The sequence below is a fragment of the Lactuca sativa genome, chromosome 1, assembly GCF_002870075.4.
Source record: "Lactuca sativa cultivar Salinas chromosome 1, Lsat_Salinas_v11, whole genome shotgun sequence".
NCBI lineage: Eukaryota > Viridiplantae > Streptophyta > Magnoliopsida > Asterales > Asteraceae > Lactuca > Lactuca sativa.
The window spans coordinates 13785331-13808172 of record NC_056623.2 but is presented as its reverse complement, the minus strand read 5'-3'; the positions used below and the strand labels follow the sequence as shown (position 1 = coordinate 13808172).

Genomic DNA, 22842 nt, shown 5'->3' with positions numbered 1-22842 from the left:
CCGTGTGGCCATAAATGAAGAGTAAGGTTTGCTTTTTATTCCTATCTGCGCATACAACTGTGTTAGTTTTAAACAAATAGAAAAGAAGACAATAGGTTGTAAACAGGAGAAAAATGAACTGGGGAGATATGCTATGCAATGACTGGAATTGGAAAATAGAATATCAAAATCATTGTACTACATCAGCTTATATAGCTGTTATTCATAACTGAAAATTAACTAGAAAATAACTATCCACTAACTCCTAATTAAACTTATTCAATTCAAAAATAAAAACTGACAAAACCATAACTACTTTTATTGCTCATTAGTGGATTCCTTAAAGCATATTTTCAACACTCCTCCTTGCTTTAAGGACTACACACTCCAATCCTTTGCCTTAAAACTTCAAACTTGCTGACCGGAAGTGGTTTGGTGAAGATGTCTGCTAGCTGGTCTTCAGACTTGCAGTAGACTAGAGAGACTTCACCCTTTTGCTGCACTTCTCTCAAAAAATAGAGCTTAATGTTGAAATGCTTTGTCTTCCCGTGAAATACCGGATTATTGGAGATTGCAATAGCTGCTTGATTGTCAACAAAAACATCAATGCTAAATTTTTGTTCTTCTTGCAAATCACACATAATCTTTTTCAACCATAAAACTTGATTTGTGGCTGATGTAGCTGCTATGAATTCTGCTTCTGCAGTAGATTGTGCTACAATTTGCTGCTTCTTTGAACACCATGAGAAAATACTTGAGCCCAAACTGAAACAGTAGCCCGATGTGCTTCTCATATCATCAATTGATCTTCCCCAATCACTATCTGAGAAACCATGCAACTTGAATCTTTGATTTTTCTCAAACTTGACTCCAAAATTGATGGTACCTTTGATGTACCTTAATATTCGTTTTGCTGCCCTAAAATGTATCACACTTGCACAGTGCATAAATCGCGATAAAAGACTAACAGCAAAGAGAATGTCAAGCCTTGTCGCTGTGAGATACATCAAACAACCGATTAGGCTCCTGAAATAAATTTCATCAACTTTATCTGCACCATCTTCTTTGCTAAACTTTTATTTCTCATTCATTGGGGTGCTCACTGCTTTGCAATCTTCCATTTGAAATTTTTTCAAAATTTCATTTGCGTATTTCTTTTGACAGATGAACACCATATTTTTGTCTTGTTTGATCTCCATGCCAAGAAAATATGACATGAGACCCAAATCTGTCATTTCAAAAACCTGCATCATCTCTTTTTTAAACTCATCTATGAGCCTCTTGTTATTTCCTGTCACGAGCAAATCATCAACATAAAGAGAGACAATAAGAATATCATTCTCTTTATGTTTCACATAAAGAGTAGCTTCAGATAAGCTTTTAACAAAACCGAGATCCAGCAAGTAAGTATCTATCCGGCTATACCAAGCTCTCGGAGCTTATTTCAAACCATAGAGAGCCTTTTTTAGTAGATAGACTTTATCTTCTTTGTCTTGAATCTTGAAACCTTCTGGTTGCTCTACAAATATCTCCTCCTGTAGTACAATATTTAGGAAGGCTGACTTCACATCTAGTTGAAACACTTTCCAACCTTTTTGTGCATATATGGCTAGTAACAATCTGATTGTATCTAACCTTGCAACAGGAGCAAAAGTATCAGAATAGTCAACACCATAAATTTGAGCATACCCTTTAACAACGAGTCGAGCCTTGAATTTGTTGATGGTGTTATCAGCATTGAGCTTTGTTTTAAACACCCATTTAACACCAATGACTTTTCTTCAACCAACTCCCACGTTTTATTTTTTTCTATCATAGACAACTCCTCCAACATTGCTTTCTTCCATTTTGGATCATTCAGGGCTTCTTCAGGATTAGATGGTTCATTAATTGCAACATTACACCTTGCATAGACATCTGTAAGTAACCTTGTACCTCTTACGGGAGAATCATCAATTGACTCGTCTTCCAAGGCATCATCTATCGGTTCATCCTCTGATTCTTCTGTTGCATTGTCACCAAAAGAAACATCTTTTTTTTCCTTTTTCTTGTTCCAGTCCCATTGCTCGTCTTCATTGAAATGTACATCTCTGCTTATTGTCATCTTTTTTGTTTGAGGATAGTACACTTTGTAACCTTTAGAAACTGAACCATAACCTACAAAGATGCCCGGGATGGCCTTTTTATCCATCTTGTCACGCTTAACCTGAGGAATGTGAACATAACATACACACCCAAAAACTTTAAGAAAGCTTAGTGAAGGCTTATAACCAAACCATGCTTCAAAAGGAGTTTTACTTTCCAAAGCAAGTGTTGGTAACCGGTTTTGTAGGAACACGACTGTGTTAGCAGCCTCTGCCCAAAAATATTTTGGCAGCTCCTTATCGTGCAACATACTTCTGGCCATGTCCAATATGGATCTGTTTCTTCTTTCGCTAACTCCATTTTGCTGTGGAGAATATGGAACTGTGAGCTGATGTTCAATGCCGGCTTCCTCGCAGAACATATTGAATTTTTCTGATGAATACTCCTTTCCATTATCAGACATCAACACTTGAATTTTGCAATCACTTTGGTTTTCAACCATTTTTTTGAATTTCCAGAAAACATCAGTCACTTCTGACTTGAACTTCATGAAGTAAATCCAACACATTCTTGTAAAATCATCAATGAAAATAATGTAATAAACATTACCTTGCAATGATGGTGTTCTTTGAGGTCCTACAATATCAGTATGTATGAGTTGAAGTTTTTTTGATGCCCACCAAGATGATTTATGGAATGGAATCCTCCTTTGTTTTCCGTATTGACACGCTGAACAATTTGAAAGTTGATCATCTAACTTTGGAAAACCTCTCACCATTTCATCCTTTTGCATTTGTAGCATTCTTTGAAGATGACAGTGCCCAAGCTTCTTGTGCCATATGTCAGTGTTGCTAACTTTATTGTAAAAGGCCATTTGCTCTTCTTCTTTTGGATCATAAGCCATGCTTCTTCCTTTCATTTTGACCTTCATCAATTCTTTTCCATTTGGATAATACTCACGACAACAAAAATCTTCAAAGTATGTCTTAAATCCTTTTTCTAGCAGCTGGGGAACACTTATTAAATTCTGATCAATTTCTGGTACATACATGACATCTGAGATTGTTTTTGTACCTGAAGTGGTTATAATTGCAACCGTTCCAATTCCTTTGATTGGAACGTATTCACCATTGCCTACTTTCACTCTCCTGGACTTCGAAGGCAATACCTCTTTAAAGAGGCTGATGTCATTACACATGTGGTTTGTACACCCGCTGTCAATTAGCCAACTTTCAGGAGAAATTGTTGTTAAATAACAAGATGCAACAAACATATGGTCTTCTTCATCTTGAGTAGCTTTATGGACTTCTTCATGCTTTTGAGTATTGCTTCTACATATAACAGCTTCGTGACCGACCTGATTACATTTGTTGCACTTTGCATCTGGCCTTTTCCAACATCTGAATGGAGGATGACCCATTTTACCACAATGCTTACAAGGTGGATAATTCTTTTTTGGAGTCTGAACTTTGGTTTGATTCTGATTGTTGACAGAATCTTCAACAACAGAAGTTGATGAGGCCTTTTTGTCACTCTTCTTCTTTTGCTTTCGTTCATCTCGATGCTTGGCCGGTAGAGCACCTTCAACAACATGCTCATGTCTCATAAGCCTACGTTGCTCTTGTGCCTGTAATGAGTTTAACAATTCTGCCAAAGTAATTTCTGACAGGTCCCTTGTATTCTCCAAAGTGGTTATTGAAGCTTCATATCTCTCAGGAACAGTAACGAGAATTTTTTCAAAGATTCTTGAATCTGAAAACTTAGAGTCAAGCAACCGTACCTTGTTTCCAATATCCAGTAATCTGTCTGAATACTCCTTGATAGTCTCCGATTCTTTCATTCTCTGCATCTCAAATTCTCTGATCAAGTTGAGAGCCTGCATGCCTCGAATTCTTTCATCTCCTTCATATTCCTCCTTCAGATAATCCCACACTTCTTTTCCAGTTTTGAGGCACATAATTCTTGTGAAAATGGTTGTAGAGACTGCAGCAAACAGAGTTGCTTTCGCCTTTGACTTCCTTGATGTCTTCTCTTTGTGAACTTTGATTTGAGCCATGGTAGGATTTTCTGGAAGTTGAGGAACAACATAGTCCTCTTCTACAGCTTCCCAAAGATCCATGGCTTCAAGATAAGATGTCATTCTTGCAGCCCATAGCTGGTAATTATCACCATTGAACACTGGAATAGTGAATTGTGAAACACTACTTTCTACCATTTGTCCTCACAGATCCCTCAAGAAATAAGCTCTGCTACCAATTTGTTAGTTTTAAACAAATAGAAAAGAAGACAATAGGTTGTAAACAGGAGAAAAATGAACAGAGGAGATATGCTATGCAATGACTGGAATTGGAAAATAGAATATCAAAATCATTGTACTACATCAGCTTATATAGCTGTTATTCATAACTGAAAATTAACTAGAGCATAACTATCCACTAACTCCTAATTAAACTTATTCAATTCAAAAATAAAAACTGACAAAACCATAACTACTTTTATTGCTCATTAGTGGATTCCTTAAAGCATATTTTCAACAAACTGCATTATAAATGTGTAGCTGCTCTGAATTGAGGACAGAATACATTTGTTGATGCTGATTTTGTAGAAGTTCCTTGTCGTAACAGGTTTCCTCTAAAAGTAGCCGATTTTCCAAAAGAGCGACTACAGCTTCCGATGATAATGGTAAGTGGAAGTCTGCAACTGACTTTGATGGCGTGCATGATCTAAGTATTTTTTCCGACTCAAATAACAATTGTTGTTATAAGTGAAAGTCAGTAATGTGCATTGGTATAACAGAAACATTGGCACTTATGTTGTATAGTAAAGTCATCACTCATTTTTCGCCAATCGATTTCTCACAATGCAAGCGGATTGCTCACCTCACAAAATAAAAGCAAGTGACAAAAGAGGGAGCGCAACTGTGAAGATGTTGCCCACTGTGATGCCTCGGTGAATGCCGTCATCCATTCTTTGTCTTCACCGATCAGACCCAATGCGTGACATGCACTTCGATAATTTGGGTACACACGATCAAAAACAGTGCGAACAGCCTCGTAAGATATACAACCTTTTTGATGAAAAAGTAGAAAACGCAGGTAAAACAGTTCACCGGCAGATGGGTGTACGAACACAAGTCTGCTGATGGTTTTTGACATACTCCGATGCCTCAACACCCACCATTTTGCAGTTTTATCCCACCAAAATTTAGATGGATAATCTATGTAGGTTAAATCTAAACCTCCAGTTTCATTTTCACTGTTACTCTGATTTTCATTATCACGAACGACGGTATCTTTGTTATGATTGAACCAACCAAGAAGCGGTGATATTGCGAACCCGGGATTCCGTACAACATCCTTCAGAGGAATGTCTTCCTTAAAATATGCAGTTTGCCTATTTTCTAAGTGGACTGGAAGTATCATCACCGGTGGGTCATGTTCATGAATCGGGAAGTCAAGAATGCGCCATGCCGCTTCGTGGGGACAGATGTACCGCCCGTCTAAGAAGCTTCGAATCTCATCAGTAACAGGAGTTTCTACAGCAATCGGACATTCTTTGTTAGAATCAGTCTTCTGAAGACTAAATCGCACCCGGTCTACCCCTTTAGAAAATGTATTTGAAAAGGTATTTGATCATCATGTTCCATCCACAGTACTCCACGTTTATGTGTGTGCATTGAAACGACAACATAGTCTTTTGTTATATGGAACAATGAAACCATTATCTATCTGGACACCACTACGAAGAGTGTGACGTGAAGACGAATTTCTCTTGTAATGGGCATAACCTTGTTTGTCAAACGTCGTGGGATGAACAAAGGGTTTCGGATACCGCTTTGTACAACGCCCATCTTTCATGCGCGGAGACTTCATATTTAACAAACCACAAGGACCATGTATCATAGAAGTTGTAACTGTCTGATATAGTAAAGGTTCAGAACACGGATTCGGAAGTTCAGCACTTATAAAGTTGTCAACAGTAGTTGGATCTCGAATTTTATCTTAATCGGACACCCATAGCAATGTATGACAATGAGGTAAACCTCTCTTCTGAAATTCAATTGTATACAAATCTGAAAAAGGCAAAAATTAGTTAAATATAGCAATAAAAAAGGAGAAAGTTAAAAAAAAATCGTAAAATATGAATAACAATAAAACTCACGTGCAATGACAGTTTCAAAAGTCTTATCCTCCTTCAAAAAAGTGATAAATGATTTCACCTTCATACGGAAAACCCGAGCAATGATGTCAGCTCTACTATGAGTATCATGTTGATGTTGAAAATCCATATAACGCCTGATTTCGGGCCAATTAACATTACATGTAAATGTGATGAAGTATTGTGGATTTCCATACACCCTACAAATGGAAAGTGCATCTTGATAGTGACTGTACATGTAACGCGGACCACCAGTGAAAGACGGAGGCAAAAGGACTCTTTTACCAACTGATCGACTCTCCGTGTCTCCGTTAGAAATGGCGTCATAAATTCCACTGACATATTCAGATCTTAACTGATCTTGGTGACTTTGAAAATAGTCTAGACGGCTCTGCTCAATACATGTATAAGCATCCACCAAATATTGTTGGAACAAACGACATGAATTAAGCACCAACGAATAAATATTAGAGCGCGCATGAATATGATAAGCATAGTACATATTTACTGTTAGATTTCTTGCATTAGAACCGGTTTCGTTACACAATTTCATACGCAGGGACCAACCATCCTCTCCAAATCGAAATAGTAAAGGATATTGTAATGCCATATAAGTTGGGTGGAGCTTGCTAACCTGCTGTGGATGTCCAGATTTCGAATACACAATGATGTCATACTTGTTGGCCGCAGAATCATCACCACAAACAATGCAACCAAGTGTCACAGACGATGGAGGTTCATTACGATCAGGTACGTTATTAAAAAGACACACAGCATACGAATCCAATTGAGCAGCATCAACAATTTCTTTAGCGGTCTTGAAAGTGCGTACGTATTCATTATGAAGTGTCAATTCTCGAATCAAGGTTGCAATAACACGTTCATCTAATGCCGGTTTTGATGGATCATCAAAAGCACGCAGCCTGTTTGACAATTCATGTTCAGTGTCAACAATGTAAAGCTGTAAAAAACGTGGACCTTTACCATCTTCAGGACACAGTGACCCTATCCAATGTGATATTTGGCCGGAAACCTTAAAAACAGAAGGACCAGATCCTTTGTTAATCTCTTTGTCCACAACAGCAGCAAGAGATGTCATTGAAAACATGATATTATAAGCCCTAATACTTTGAATGAAAGTCGCATCACCATACAAAACAGCTATTGCAGGTGGTGGAGAAAGAGGATAAGGCAATATAACGGAGCCTGATTTACAACAATGGTTATAACATGGATGATTAGAACGGGATAACGACAAAACTCTCTTAGCATACCAAAAAAAACGCACCACAAAATTCGCAAACACATGAGCAATTTCCACAGTCATCATAGGAAGTGAGGAAAGCAAAAGACGGGAAGAAAGAGCAGAAAGTAGTCGAGATTTACGTGACCCAGAGACAGCACCTCCAATAGAAGATTCCCCAGGTTCAAACAGAGTACGCTTACAAGCTTTGGGCATTATCGGTATGCAACATAAAATAATTCTCAATTCGGAAGAACAGAAAGCGAAGTAAGAAAAGCATACATAAAGTAAAATATGAGTTTAATCCCTAAATCGAACAACTTACGAAAAAAAGAAGAAGAGAAATCAAGATAAACAACCAGTCAACGGTAGATACGAAGCAGGTGGAGGCAAGGGTGACGTGAAAACACCCAAAAGTTGAGGTCAAATGGAGGACATGGGTAGGCAGTGAACAAAGAAAAGTGATTGGAGAATATTGTCGGCAAAACGTCCGGAACATAACACGTACAAATGGAAGTCAGAGAATTTGCAAAAAAGACCTCCAATATAGTCCAGCAATAGGGCGTGAAAGTACAAGGACCGGAGGAGACAAAACCCAAATAACCTGTGGGCAATTTCTAGTAAGCAGAAAATATAGTGAACGAAGGAGAGAAAGTAGACGATATCCGTGGCTAATTTGTTATAACCATAAAATTGACTATTCCTAAACCAAATGTGCTTTAATATTATATATAATTATTGCTTTGTATTTAAATAACAGCAAGTATAATTTTGTAATAAGAAAAGTAGATTCCTATTACTTGCATTTAACACTTCATTTGGACCAAATAAAAAGAAGTCGCCTCACTCATTGCAATAGCCAATAGTGAAGTAAAAGATATAAAATTATATTTATTAGTTTTGAACTTGAAATCCAACAAGCTACAAAATTTTAGTAGATGATAATAGATACAACAAAAACATAAAGATTGAAGCTGTTACTTATTCTTCATCCACATTGAAGTTGAACCCACCAATCCGATGTCGCCTTTTCTCAAAAACAGCTTTGAAAGATTCACATTCTGCCCGGATACGTTCTTGGAATACATTTTGACTTGTTGACTCAACACCTCCCTTTATGCAGTCTTCCTCTGATAATGGGTTTGATTTCTGCAACAATCAATATCAATAACTGATTTATTTATTACATTTAGCATTATCAATGAGAAATTACAAATTTTGAGGGTTTCAATTGATGAATTGTCTAATATATATACCCTCCAGCAAGATCCATATGAACAACAACAATAACCTACCGAGTTGTAACCTGAACCAGGCCCAATAAGTAATGATGCTGTGGTTGCTTTTCCTTTTCTTGTTGCGCTTATTGAGAACCCAACATTTCCACCCTGACACAAACAACAAAAAGTCAAAGGTGTCTGTCGTTTCTTTTGACTTGATACACTTAATTCAATTGCAAAAAGAACAACTTATATGTCCACATTTATTTATTTATTTCCTTGTATTTTATGAAATATCTTTTAAGCAACATTTATTAAAATACACACCTGATCACCCCAGCGTACAGATTTACCTTCCTTACTATATCCATATGCTTGAATTAAGCCTGAAAGAGCACCACCATTTTGTGTTGCTTCTTCTTCATGGGACTCATTTCCATCCATATCATTTGACCATTTACTTCTACTCAAATGTTTCACTTCTGGTGTATCATTATGCTGCTTCTTCTTCTTCACATCATCATCTAAGCAATTCACAAAACCATATGTGTTTATTGTCTCCTTTCAACCAAATGTCTTGTATTATAATTATGCATACATACCAATACCATGAGGTGTTAAATCATCCACCTGCTCTTTCATATTCTCATGTGGACTTTTACCATCTATAGCATCATCATCTTCATCTTCCATATCCATGTCCACCTGTCAGTTTCAAATATTCATACGGATTCAGATTCCACCAAAAGACGTGAATGCCCTTAGCAAAACCAAACACTACCTACACTCATTGCTAAGCTTACCTCTTGAATCCCACCTTCATCAAAACCATCTCCATGGAGTAAACACTGCAAAGTAAAATATCAAATCAACTTTTCAATAATTTTTTATATTATTCGATGATCCATCCATAGATGTGTTAAAACAAACCTTGACATCCATTTTCAAGTACAATGATGGAGCTTCTTCCCATTGTGTAGCCATCTTCTGTATATCATCCAGGCTAAAGTTATGCACATTCCTAGCCGCACAACCCTATCACAAATCACAAACCAGTCTTCCTTATAATAATCATATTTGTGTTTTTATTATGTTCAATGTTTTAGTATTTAGAATTAGAAAGGCTTGTTTATGTGATATTTAAACTCACTGCTGGATCCTTGTATGAGGCTTCCACTATGTATACTTCATAACCCGATCTCTGCAACAAAAAACAGGAAACAAATGAATAACAGCAGATATATACTCCTCACAAATCTGCAATGCTTATAATTTTCATGTCACAAATAATGCAAATGGTCTCCATCCTTAATAAAAGTAAATGCCATAAATTTCTTGCAATCTTTTACCACCAAACGTGTCACTTAGTCACAAAACAATCAGGGAACCTGGTTAACTTTTGGTGAAAAAGCAAGAGATTGTAATATTCAGTGGTCTTGTTTTGCAATTTTACAAGTGCAATGGTCACTTTCCAGAGTGGGGACTGGAGCATGCAATGTTAAAACAGTATAAGAGTTGATTTATATATAAATAAATAAAAAAAGATCAATTTTGTATATAGGCCCACTGTCATCACCTTTACAGAAAGATTCCATGACTGAACAGATACAGTGTGCATGATAGTTGCCACATTTACATAGGTAACAACAAAGTATGCTTGTGCATACAACTATATAAAATTCCAGCTTGCCATCAAAACATAAATAATAATAAGGTTCAGACTCCACTCTCCAGATTCTGTTATTTCTTATTAAATTGTTACTCATGCATTCTATTTATATGTTTTAGGAAAACTGTATATTTATGAAACCATAATTGCTATCACTAAGCTTAAAGCTTACATATTCCATGTATGCATCTGAGGGAAGATGGAGCAACAGAATAGCATGAAGTAGTTTGAAAGAATATTATTATGATTATTGTCTAATACAACTCCATTGCATAGAATGTGTGTGATTGTAACATCCAGTCTTGTCCCATGTAACAAACACAACCTTATAGTTCACAGGAGTTTAGTTTGTGGAAACAATAAGGACAACACAGCTAATTAAACATAACAACACAAATGACAAATCTCTACCCCAAAAAAAAAGAACAGAAGTGATAAATTCCATATAAAAGTCAAACCACTGATGTATGAATTACAAAGAATGCCGTATCATCAAAATATTATTTCAGGTAGTAGTGAAAATAAAAGATAAGGAAAAGATATACGTGTTGATAAATCCAACTATCCAAGGGCAAAAAAAGCCTCTATAACAAACTTGAAACACCTGACATAATTATACAATTCAAAACAAAATAGTACAATTCCAGCTACTTTGCTTGTATTTGGCACAAACCCTAATTTTATTTTGAATTGTCGATGTGTGTCCCAGCCTCCCAGGTACTGATACAGGAGTTTGCTTGAAAATAAAATTATTAATATAAAATATATACAGCAACTTGATTCACAAATTTAAACCCCTTTAAGACTCTTAAATTGCTTGGCTCTGAATGGATAACAGGCTTAAAAGTTTGGTCAAAAATAAAAATGCTAAATGCAAGAAATAGCAATGTACGTCTGTTTATTTGTTTATTATATCATCCTACTTTCTTTTCATTCTATTGTAACATTATACTTCCAATTTTTTTCTTATTAAAACCTTGTATTTTGAAATTTCTACCTCACGATAGCATTGTACTTCCATCTTTTTCTTCTTAGGACATTGTACATTAACAGAACTACCATGAAAATTAATTAGTATTTGGATGACTTCGCTATAATAGGGTAGAAAACTCAAAGTAAAATGTTGTAATTGGAGTAAATAAAAAAAAAAACAAATAAATGAAAATATGTTGTTTTTTTTCCAATTAACCCAAAAATAAAATGCCTAGCTTGCCAATAAGGTTCACAAAATAGATAAATATAGGATGTTCTCCAATGAATCCATAACATCAACATATTTTCATAACGATTTCCAAGTTTGCATATCTAAAATGATGAATCCCCTCACATACTTCCCAATAACTTATAAAGACAACTACCTTGATACTTAAAACACATTATGGTATCATTAAAACCTGCAAATAAAAAAAGCATCCCTACAGAGAGAAGGTAAGTATGAGTATGAGAGTATACCTTAGCAGTTGCCCAAAACTGAGCAAAATCAGCTACCCGCAGATTGCGGTCATCCACTAAGACGAGGAACACATGACATACCAGCAACAAATAAGTCAATTGGCTCAAAAAAAATAAAACAAACTGCATCGCTGGTTAGTGTAAATTGAGCCCCACTTATTCTACAATCACTCTTACCCATCAAAAGCTAGTCTAATCAATACCATTCTTTTTATTTTTTAAAGCAGACCATTCATTACCAAGATTAGCCAGCACTAGACTTCTAAAATGCAAGCATTTCAGTACTACACCACATAGAATTTTATACCACAAAAAGCAAGTGGATTAAGGGGAAAACGAGAATACTACTCGCAATGCTAAAGGATTGACATCAGATAACAAGATATTAAGATAAAGACAGAATATAAACCCTTGTATACTAATAGTTTGGAACTTGTGTCCCAAATAAACCATACCAATTATGAACGAGTAAACCCCTTCATCAAGGGTCTTCTTAAATGCCTTCAGCATGCTTGCTCGATAAGCCTATGCAAAGATATATACCAATGTTATGTTAGAATCAATAGAACACTTTCCACAAGGCAAAGTACCAAACAAACTTCAATTTTGGTCGTTATATAAGTAATTAAAATTACCTCCTCCATTTCAGGTTCATAACAATACTCCATCACAGTCTTCATTACTTGTCTCTTGCCTCTAAGAGAACCAGAAGACTTTGAAAACTCACTATCTTCAGCCTATAAAATAGGTACAATACTTAAAATCAGAATGTCGGGTCACTAAAGTTTCTTAAATATAGTATAGACTATAGAGATATATAAAATATACTAGAAACAAAAGAAAAGAAGCCAACTATAAACCTTTTCAACTTCAGTCATGAAGTACTCATCCATTGAATGAATCCGTGGTGCTTCCCCACCATTTTCAACCTCAATATCACGCAGCACCTTTGCCAAGTAGCTCTTTCCACTACCTGCAAACATTGATGTAGGCCATGAGTCTTAATTGCCAAATGCAGACATCAACACAAACAATACTAGTACTAGTTATAAAAAGATGTAAACTTGATATTAAGTGTGATTTTTGTACTCCATATGGTTCATTTATTTGAGTATTATAGCATCCTACTTTCATTTCTTTCTATCACAATTCACAGCATTGTACTTTCAGTTTTCTTTTTATCAAGGTAGTGAATGGCATTGTACTTTCAACTTTTTTTTATTAGGACATTACACTTGAAAAAATCCACCCGGTTATAGCAATGAATACTGCTTTTTATTTGGATGACATCATGTGAAGCCAGAAGGCAGACAAAAATCACCGCCTAAATTAGGTAAAAGGAAGAAAGGAATTTCACATCAAAATCCACCACTAACCCAAAGAGAGAGAAAAAGAACATGGTCATTTCAGTTTGTTAAAATTAAACTTTATTAGAGACAACTGAAAGACTTGTTTATGATCAAGAAAACTACCTGGAAGTCCACGTAGGATTATCACCAAGTGATCAGGACGAGATACTCGGTGTGGCTGCTTAAATATGCGAGAAGCATCAATAATATTTGGCTTCTCTGAAGATATATGCTGCAATGGAAAAGGTTGAACATCTCTCAGATGTTTTTCAGATGAAGATTGTCGGGTGTAAAATTCCTAGGAATCACAATGTTGGTTATCAGTGAAAGGAAGGAATGTCACAGTAACATCTGATAGGAAAACACAGACTTAATAAAAAAGAAAAACTTCCTTAGTCGTACCTCAACAGAAGAAAGAGTTGAAGGATGGTGACCTGCGTTATTGGCATAATAAACTTGTGTAGATGATTGGTGTTCAGGAATTGCAGAACGTGATGATGATGATGAAGATAACGAGTCTGCTGAAGAACTAACACCAATAGGAAACAAAGAGGGCTTTTGTACTGGTGGTGAAGTGAATGGCTCAAAGAAATGATTCCGTGGTGGGTCTATGGGTAGTGGTGGTGGAGGGGAAACAGGAAGAGGAGGTTGGCCACGATAAGCATAAGGAACCTCCACTGGACCAAAGTTTGTCCCAAAAGAACTAGGTGTATTAACATAAGTAGGTTGTGGCAACTTAATCTGAGTTGTTCGCTGCAAATTGTGATGATTCTCTTGTAAAGTTCCAGTAGCTGGATCATGCAATTTTTGATTCAGTTCACTTCTCTGCAAAACAGAATGATATGGAGCTGCTCCTCTATGGTGATCCTGTGTTTGTTCATCTCTTTGATCAAAATGAACATTAGTCTTCGCATACACTACTCCATGATCTTCCCTGCTACTTGGAAAGTCACTCATCTCACGTTTCCGTTTGAATCCCATGTCATCCCTAACTTCACGAGTTTCTCCAAATTTCTCATGTGCATATATATTGCCATTTTCACCATTGGATTCCGAAGTTGAATTTGCGCCTACTTTAGGAAGACCACCATTGACAGCATTGCCATGATCATGAATCAACTTCAATATTCTCTCATTGTCAGATGAGGACTTTGATGTATCTGCAATTTCACCACCCATAAAGGATCCTCTAGGACCCTTGTTATTATCAATGGGTTCAATTTTCATTCTCTTAATTCCGCCATTATCATAGCCATCATATCCATAACCAGCAGAGCCAACACCACCCATATGATGATTACTATAATTTCCATTAACCATAGGAGGATCGACGACGGCATTATACGGACTCATATCTAAGCTAGGGTTACTACCATACCACGTAGGTCGTCTACCTACATGCCCATTAATAGAATTATAATCATGGTTATAACTTAACGAACTCTGATGATTCGGGAATGGATGGGGGTGATCAAAACGGGGTCGTTGATGATAGTAATCGTTTTGGGGTTGTGAGTAATGGAATCTGGGGTTTTCGATGAATGGGGGAGGAGGGCAAAAAGGGAAGTGAGATGTTGAGCAGATTGGGCAGATGTTGGCGTTGTTACCTGGTACTAGTGGCAGAGGCGGAGGACGCCATGAATGATCCATCGGCTTACAGAAAATTATGAGTGATTGGTACGGCAACGATGAAAATCCCTGGGTTCCAGGAAACAGAAGAACAGCAAAAGGATGCCTATTTGACGACAGGTTGTGATGGCATTAATCGAGCACAAACTTACCCTTCTCTTGTCAAATTAATTCTGGAGAAACACCATTAGTCTTGCTTTTAGGTTTTTGGGTTTAATCGGTCGCTATGTTAAGTTTTGTGCTATCAAGACCTATTAAAAAGAAAGAGTAATTAAATATTCTTTTATATTTTATTCTATTAAATTTTTTATCTATGTTATTCTATTAAATTTTTTATTTATGTTAAATGTAACATGACACGTTTAGTAAAATTAATAATATGTTAATATATTTTTATTATTTAATATGGATAGGACGATGAATTGAAACAAAACATAAAAAGATATTTATTCTATTATAGAAATATATATTAATAGCAAATTAGGAGGCCATTAAATTTTTTATTCAAATTAAATATAATATGACACGGTTCACATCTAATGAAATTAATAATATTTTAATATATTTATCAGTATTTAATTGGAGATGATGAATAAAAATAAAATGTAAAAAGATCTTTAATTTATTAAAGATAAAATATACTAATACCAACTTAGTAGGTCATTAAAACTTTTACTTGTATGTGGATTAATGAAGCCATCCAACAACCACATATACCTATGTCATGTTTGAGTGTATGTAACAATTTACACCAAGCTCATTTTTATGTTCATTAATGTCTAATAATTGACAATTTTTTGTCATAAATACTTTTTATCATGTTAGCTAACCAAGGCCATGGTAGAAGCTTACATGACCATTAAAATCCTTTAATTATGTTCACATGTCTTCATTTGGAGATTATACGCTTGCTTTAATTCTTGAGTGTAAATGCACGCCATCATCATAGAAATAGGGTATTTGAAATATCAAAAGGGTTACAAAGTTGATTAATGCACCTAAGCAAACAATATCTTGGGTAATCGCATTTATTTTGTAAATATTGGTGTTCAAAGAGTAAGTTTCCTAGACTCCATAATTAATTTTTTACAAAAGAAATTCAGTTTGTAAAATGTTCAATTTATATAGGAGATACGGTTGACGATTGACTTCATCAAAAGAAGATTGTAACGACTCATTTTCTTTTATACACAAGCCTTTTCTCTAGGTTGAACGAAATGAACGTTGAGCTTCATGAGATCTACATGTACAATAAATAAGATGTTGAGTTCGTTACCATGCTAGATAAGTGTAAGGACATCATCCTCAATATTTTACTTGGTGATGAAAACTTATGAAAATCAAGTATGTATGATGAAATTAGAGCACAAGTGTACCATGCTAACGAAATGGCAAAGTCATAAAAACGTTGAGAATGTGGTAAAAATGAAATACATAATGTATGATCCAAGCACCCGGTGGAACAAGATGGTACCAAAGGTTAATGATATATTTGAGTCACCCTCACAACTTAAAATTTGTTCACAAATTATGTTGTGTTGAATGATTATGAGATTTACTTTGAGAAATTTGGCAACACTAGGGTTGTTGCAAGATGTTGAAAGATGAATGATGCCAACATATGCTTTTTAGTTTGTATGTAGCTTGGAAGTAAAAAAAATCATTTCAAATAAAGGGTTATTGATACTCATGTATCATGTATGTAATAAATGATTTAAAATTGGTTCTATTGTTTCTCTAGCTAATGAGAGCTGATAAATCCACTTCCACTTTTTATCCATCCACTTATGTATGTAAATTTTCTTTTATACCCTTAAACCACCATCACAAAAAACAAAGTGATTCCTTAATATGATTTTTCTCCTTATTTTAATTTTTTAACCTATTTTTTATTTGATTTGTATAATTGGACCCCACGTCCCGATTTTCTGATCCAACATTTAATTTTTAAATTTTACATTATTTGTATATTTTGTTATATATATATATATATATATATATATATATATATATATATATATATATATATATATATATATATATATATATATATATGTATTATAAGTTGTCATCATGGTTAAAAATAGTAAGCTATGGCCGTTATTTTATTTATGAACATGAACACATAAACAAAATAATTTTCATGTTCGTTGGTTAAAAAAACTACTTTGTCATGTTTTTTTTATTAAGATGCAAAACGGTAAATGAATGGATGTAAATGAATGAACATGAACAAAAATAAACGTACATTACCATCAAAATGAAGAACCCTACACAATTACATATATCCGTGTTCGTTTATTTGTTTGGTTAAACTTAAACAAACGAACATGAACAAGTCTTGTTTATATTCTTTCGGTTCGTTTACAGTCCTAATGTATCTAAGCAAGTATCATGCTCACAAATAAAATAATGAGCATATATCAGAGACATGCTATTTAAATTATGGTCCATGACCGCTATTTTATGACCGTAATACCAACTTAAATTATATATATATATATATATATATATATATATATATATATATATATATATATATATATATATATATATATATATATATATATAATTTTTTACCGATTTTGATATACGGAAGTTGTTGGTGTAGACGTCTACATGTTTTCTTCATTTATTTTTTGCCTTAAAATTTTAAATAATTTTGTTATATATATATATATATATATATATATATATATATATATATATATATATATATATATATATATATATATATATATATTATTCTATTCAAATTAATTATTGTGTTATTGTATATATAAATGTGGGTCAAATCATTTTTGGTAAATTAAGAAAAGTGATTATTGTGGTTAAAGAAATTAAAAAAGAAAAAGAAAAAGTTTTCCATTTAATAAATAGGTAATATTCACTTTCTTAATTTATCAAAAATTTACTAATTAGAAAACACAAGTTTAATTAATAAAAAGTTTTGAATTTTCAGAGATATTTGATTTTCTTAATTTTTAATTTTGATTTTTAATTAATTAGATTATAATTCTAAGATAATTCTGTTAGAATGATATTTCTATGAGAATGTCAGATTATCTATTCTGACAAAATAAATGTTTTGAATGAATGAATATTTTGAAGACAAACAATAATTTTGAACCATCAATTTAAAAATACATGATTATTATATACATTCATAGACATTGAATGTAAATATAGATTCATACATATTCTTATAAAGTAATAGTCTTGTACATTTTAATACAATTACAAATATTCTAACAAAGTGTCATAAAAAATAAATAAAAATATTAAAAAACATAGAATTCTTAAATATAGAATTCTTGAACGAATGCACTTGATCATTTTATTATGGACTATTCTGCTAGAATATAACGATGAATAATGCTTTCTTTTGTGAAGACCATTGAGCATTGTTCATCTTCATCTCACATGCCATCATCCAACGTTTACACCCTTGATCAGCATGTCTCCTTCACACATTCTATGAGAATAACTGCTATGAAATTGAGCATTTTATAAGAATAACTACCATGAAATCGTATGACAATCCTTAAAACCAAATTCCCAAATTACAAGCAAAAACTTCCAAAATGATAAATATATTTGTTTTAAATAATAAAATAGCAATGTATCTAATTTGACAATTAGGCCTTATGAAGAATGCTTGTTAGTTATTATTATAATTCAAATCAAAACTCATAATCTATTTTTAAAATGCAAAATCCCGAATACACCTTACTGTAATTTAAATGAATATTTTATGTTGTAAAAGTTGCAATTTGCAAACAACCACTCAATTGAATATTCGAATGAATATAACAATTAATTAATGTTCCTAAATTTCTATCAAGTAATAATAGAAGAAATAAAATAAAGAGGAAATACTAACTTGATTCCAAATCACAAACTGAATAAAAAGGTTATGTAATCGGCCGGCATAACTATAGGAAAGATGATGGCTGTTACAGATCCATTCCAAAAAAGAATGACGGTGGCATGGAGAAGCGGCAGACGGTGGAAAGGAAGGAAGAAAAAACGGCATAACTATAGGCAATACGATGGCTATCGTGATTTATGGTTAGGTTGAAGAAAACGGGATGGATCAGTGATAAAGAGTAGTAACGGTTTGAAAGGATTTAAAGGAAAGCAATCTAATATTTTAGAGATTAATTAAATTTTTATTTAATTAACAAAATTAATTAATAGGTAAGATTACATATCCTTATGTAAGTTTTTGAAATGATTGGCCTACATTGATGTATACAATAACACAATAATTACTTTGAATACCTGAACCTAGCTCTCTCTCTCTCTCTCTCTCTCTATATATATATATATATATATATATATATATATATATATATATATATATATATATATATATATATATATAGAGAGAGAGAGAGAGAGAGAGCTAGGTTCAAATGTTTTTAGCAAGTATTGTGTGCCTAAATGCACCAATGAGAATTCAAGAAATAATAAACAATTAAATAAATCATTTAAGGGTATTTTAGACCTTTTATACTTTTAATTAAGGAAATCATTTAATTGAATCTTGCAAATAAGGGAATAGAATAAGTATATTTGACCTAGCCTCTCTCTTAAATCCTGTCTAATAAAACCTCCAGAATCCTCAAACCCTTTTCACTCCTAGTTCACCAACCGGAAGATGCGATTGAAAAATTCTTCAATGGCGAAAGATGCGAAGGAAGGCAGTCAACGGTTCTTCGTTCCTCTCCCGTCGTCGGCAGCAAAGAAGATCGGTGCCTGTTGTGGAGTCTGCAAAAGGAGGTGAAAACAAAGGCAATAGGGGATTTTAGGTCATCAACGACACCACCAAGAAACTGAATTGGTATGCTCTTGTACTAATCATAACATGTTTTTTTAGTTGTATCTCCAGTTCTTAACCACCAAGAAACTGAATTGATAAGACTCTCACTAATTTTTGTTGAAGAAATTGAAGAAGCACACCAAGTGTTCGATAAAATGCATAGTTGAAATCTAGGTTTTTTTTACTGGTTCTGGTCATGTTATTTGGTGTAAAAATACACCATTTGTTAATTGTTAGTAAGAATTTCAATTGGAATTCAGATACTTGTGTAAATGAATTTCAATGTCTGCCACATTATATTAGAATAGTTAATTGTTTATATGCATTATGGTAGAATTTTGGTTAATTGTTTATATATATTTTGATAGAATTTCAATGTCTGCGACATTCTATTAGAATGGTTGTATTGTGTACTTCAGAATTTATAGTATGTTTTTAGTTTACAGCTTAAATGAATCATTCTTGCAGAATGTCTTTTAGAATGATGTTAGTAACAATCATCAATTTGATGCCTATTATTCGCAAAAGATTTTTAAAAGAATGTTATTTAAGTGCATTTTGTAATGTTTTCTGTCAGAATTTATTTATATAAATGTATTCTGTTAGAATGTCTTTACGAATGTTTGTTAACTAGTATATTTGTTTAACGGGTAATACTAACGAGTAATGTATCTTATTCTTTCAGAATTGCATAGAGAAAGAATTCAATATTGATTATACAAGAAAAATATTTGGAATCGAGTTCAACAACAAGTATATATACGAAAATCAAGTGGATTATACGGACCACTGAAGAAGATCAAGTGTATTTGTTCAATAATTGTATATTCAAGAATGTTATTTTTTAAGAATTTTATTCATCTTTGATGATATTCTTTTAGAATATGTATAACTATTTTAAAATTAGTCTGTAATAATATGAATGAATTTGTTTTTTATTTCTCAAATCAAATACCTGCATTGGAAATATATTCTGCAAGAATAAAATCGAAAATATATTTACTAGTTTATGGTTGACATTCTGTCATTCTAACAAAATAACATTCTATTAGAATAAAATTCTGAAAAAGCATCGTTCTAACAAAAAATATTCTGACAGAATAAAATTGGTAAAAAATTGAAATTGAATTAATTAAAAAATTCAGATTTTTTTAAATTAGGATAATTAATCATCCCTAAAAATCCGAAAGTTTCCTTTTATAAATGTAGTTAATTGTCCAAAATACCCTTTTGCTTAAAATTGTGTGATTATATGCTACATGTTACCCCATTGTAATATCATACACTCTCAAATCATGTCCATTGATTAATTTCATCCATTGGTCCAGATTTGTGCATTCTGACACACAATACTTAGTAAAAATAAAATAACCTAAACATATATATATATATATATATATATATATATATATATATATATATATAATCAAAATTAAAATAAAACAAAAATTAAATCTATCTACTCTAATAAATGAAGATCCATTTAGCCACATGTCAATCTCTTATAAGTTTTGGCATTAACTATTATTTAAAATTAAATTTTAAAATAAGGAAGGAAAAAAACATATTTATTGCAATTTATGATTAAATTTATTATATTTAATACTTACGTATATAACTATATGTATTATGTGGCTTTTAAATTTTAAAAATTAAGAAAAAAATTCTAGAAATTGACATGTGGATATTATTTATTTTAAAAATACCACAAAATAACCAGTTGGTATCACACTTAGTTCAAATAAAGTAAAACAATTAAGGGTCGGCTTGGAAAAAAGGGACGTCGGTTTCCAAGTATATATATACAAATCAAAATTAAAATAGGCTACAAAATTTATATAGGGCGTGTTTGGCAAAAATAACTGTTAGCTGGAAGCGGGTAGCGGTTAGCTGGCAGCGGGTAGCTGGTAGCGTGTAGCAAATAGCTGGTAGCGGGAAGCTGTAGCTTTTATTTGTTATATAAATATTTGGCAAAAGTAACTGAAAGCTTTTGAAATTTATAAAATTACATAAAAGGACAATTGATTATAAATAAATAGATATATAAATATATTTTTAAGGGTAATTCTGGAAATTAATTTCAAAAACTCATGAGCGTTTTGTTAAACGCTACATGAAGTAGCTTTTAGAATTGGAGCGTTTTTTTAAAACTAAAAGTTAAACGTTCGTACTGCCAAATGAAGTTTTTTGTTTAAACTAGAACGTTTTATCAAAAGCTAAAAGCTAAAAGCTCCCAAACGATTTCAAAAGCTTCGTGTCAAAAAAGCCCATAAGGGGTACATAATGTTAATGGATCATAATGGTTTTGACGACGGTGACTATATAAGGGTAAAATTGGAAAACTTTAAATTTACTAAGTGGATGGATAAAAAGGATAAGTGGATTTATCAGTTCCCGAAATTAATTGGCAAACACTACATGACTGAAATTGAAAATAAGCCTTAGATTAAACTTAGGTGGATGATTGCATATATCAAACAAAAGTTTAGGTGTGATGTGTCTATAGGCCAATGTCCTTGTGCAAAAAATTAGGCCAAATAGTTGATAGAAGGAAAGTTAACTTAACATTATCCAAGGATATAAGATTATGCCCATGAGTTGTTAAGATTAAACCGTTGGTATACTTATAAGGTTGGTGTAATAGTCAACCTAGATGGAAAGAAATGGGTAGAAGAGTAATTGGTTTGGATGGATGTTTTCCAATAAGGAAAGGGAAGAGTGAAATGTTGACAACAATAGGTAGAAATGCAAATAACCAAGCTATTGGATGTGGAAAACAAGCAAAAGTGGATCTGGTTTCTAGAATTTTTAAATGACGATTTAGGCCTTGATGGTGGCAAAAACTTGGTAGTGATCTCATACCAACATAAGGTAATTGTTATGATTAGGGGTGTCAAAAAAACCCGAACCCGATGAACCCGACCCAACTCGAACGCGAATAAGGTAATTAGGGTCGGGTTTAATATGGTTATAACTCTTAATCGGGTTATTCGGGTTGACCCGAAACCCGAATAACCCGATTAAGAATTTATTACCAAATTTTTTTTACTGCGTTGAATGACATTAATTCAAGATCCTATGAGATTTTACAACTAATACATATTTCTTATTTAAACAAACCAGATAGTAAAATTACTATGTATAGAGATGTATAAAATGACATAACTTTCCTCTCTTCTTAATGCAGTATGGTTGTGTTGTAACAGTTTTACGAATTTTATTTACTGTTTACA

The 22842-nt window shown here is 33.2% G+C and overlaps 3 protein-coding genes across 7 annotated transcripts; all 3 read right to left on the bottom strand.

The window, feature by feature from the left end:
• Positions 1–350: 350 nt before the first annotated feature.
• Positions 351–986, bottom strand: LOC128132236 (secreted RxLR effector protein 161-like). The gene has a single exon (XM_052768645.1). It carries the CDS (start codon positions 984–986, stop codon positions 351–353), a length of 636 nt encoding a protein of 211 aa, XP_052624605.1.
• Positions 987–4391: 3405 nt separating this feature from the next.
• Positions 4392–8196, bottom strand: LOC111887346 (uncharacterized). Of its 3 annotated transcripts, none has more exons than XM_023883512.2 (3): positions 6857–8196; positions 6226–6613; positions 4392–6136 (listed from the first exon to the last, which is right to left on the bottom strand). In XM_023883512.2, exons 1-3 carry the CDS (start codon positions 7679–7681, stop codon positions 6066–6068), a joined length of 1284 nt encoding a protein of 427 aa, XP_023739280.1. In that variant the 5' UTR covers positions 7682–8196; the 3' UTR covers positions 4392–6065. The 3 variants fall into 3 exon arrangements, with proteins under 3 accessions (XP_023739280.1, XP_023739281.1, XP_023739279.1); XM_023883513.3 differs by having other exon boundaries at positions 6226–7428; positions 7511–7643; XM_023883511.2 differs by having other exon boundaries at positions 6226–8196.
• A 135-nt stretch (positions 8197–8331) lies between these two features.
• LOC111887344 (uncharacterized) lies at positions 8332–15011 on the bottom strand. 3 transcript variants are annotated; one of them, XM_023883509.2, is made up of 13 exons: positions 13558–15011; positions 13279–13453; positions 12667–12779; positions 12442–12543; positions 12262–12331; positions 11807–11862; positions 9836–9886; positions 9616–9720; positions 9489–9533; positions 9288–9390; positions 9013–9209; positions 8761–8853; positions 8332–8614 (listed from the first exon to the last, which is right to left on the bottom strand). In XM_023883509.2, the coding sequence occupies exons 1-13, from the start codon at positions 14803–14805 to the stop codon at positions 8447–8449; spliced, it is 2526 nt and encodes an 841-aa protein (XP_023739277.1). In that variant the 5' UTR covers positions 14806–15011; the 3' UTR covers positions 8332–8446. The 3 variants fall into 3 exon arrangements, with proteins under 3 accessions (XP_023739277.1, XP_023739278.1, XP_052624602.1); XM_023883510.2 differs by having other exon boundaries at positions 9039–9209; XM_052768642.1 differs by having other exon boundaries at positions 13279–13387.
• Between the last annotated feature and the right edge of the window lie 7831 nt (positions 15012–22842).

Excerpts from the sequence above, each read along its gene's own strand:
- LOC111887344 (XM_023883509.2), bottom strand. The coding sequence starts at position 14,805 with ATGGATCATTCATGGCGTCCTCCGCCTCTGCCACTAGTACCAGGTAAC. Across the intron at positions 9,534-9,615 it reads ACTTGAAAATGGATGTCAAG|TGTTTACTCCATGGAGATGG; the intron begins GTTTGTTTTAAC and ends TTTACTTTGCAG. Across the intron at positions 8,854-9,012 it reads CTGTACGCTGGGGTGATCAG|GGTGGAAATGTTGGGTTCTC; the intron begins GTGTGTATTTTA and ends TGTTTGTGTCAG.
- LOC128132236 (XM_052768645.1), bottom strand. The coding sequence starts at position 986 with ATGTATCTCACAGCGACAAGGCTTGACATTCTCTTTGCTGTTAGTCTT.
- LOC111887346 (XM_023883511.2), bottom strand. The coding sequence starts at position 7,681 with ATGCCCAAAGCTTGTAAGCGTACTCTGTTTGAACCTGGGGAATCTTCT. Across the intron at positions 6,137-6,225 it reads TTTTGAAACTGTCATTGCAC|ATTTGTATACAATTGAATTT; the intron begins GTGAGTTTTATT and ends TGCCTTTTTCAG.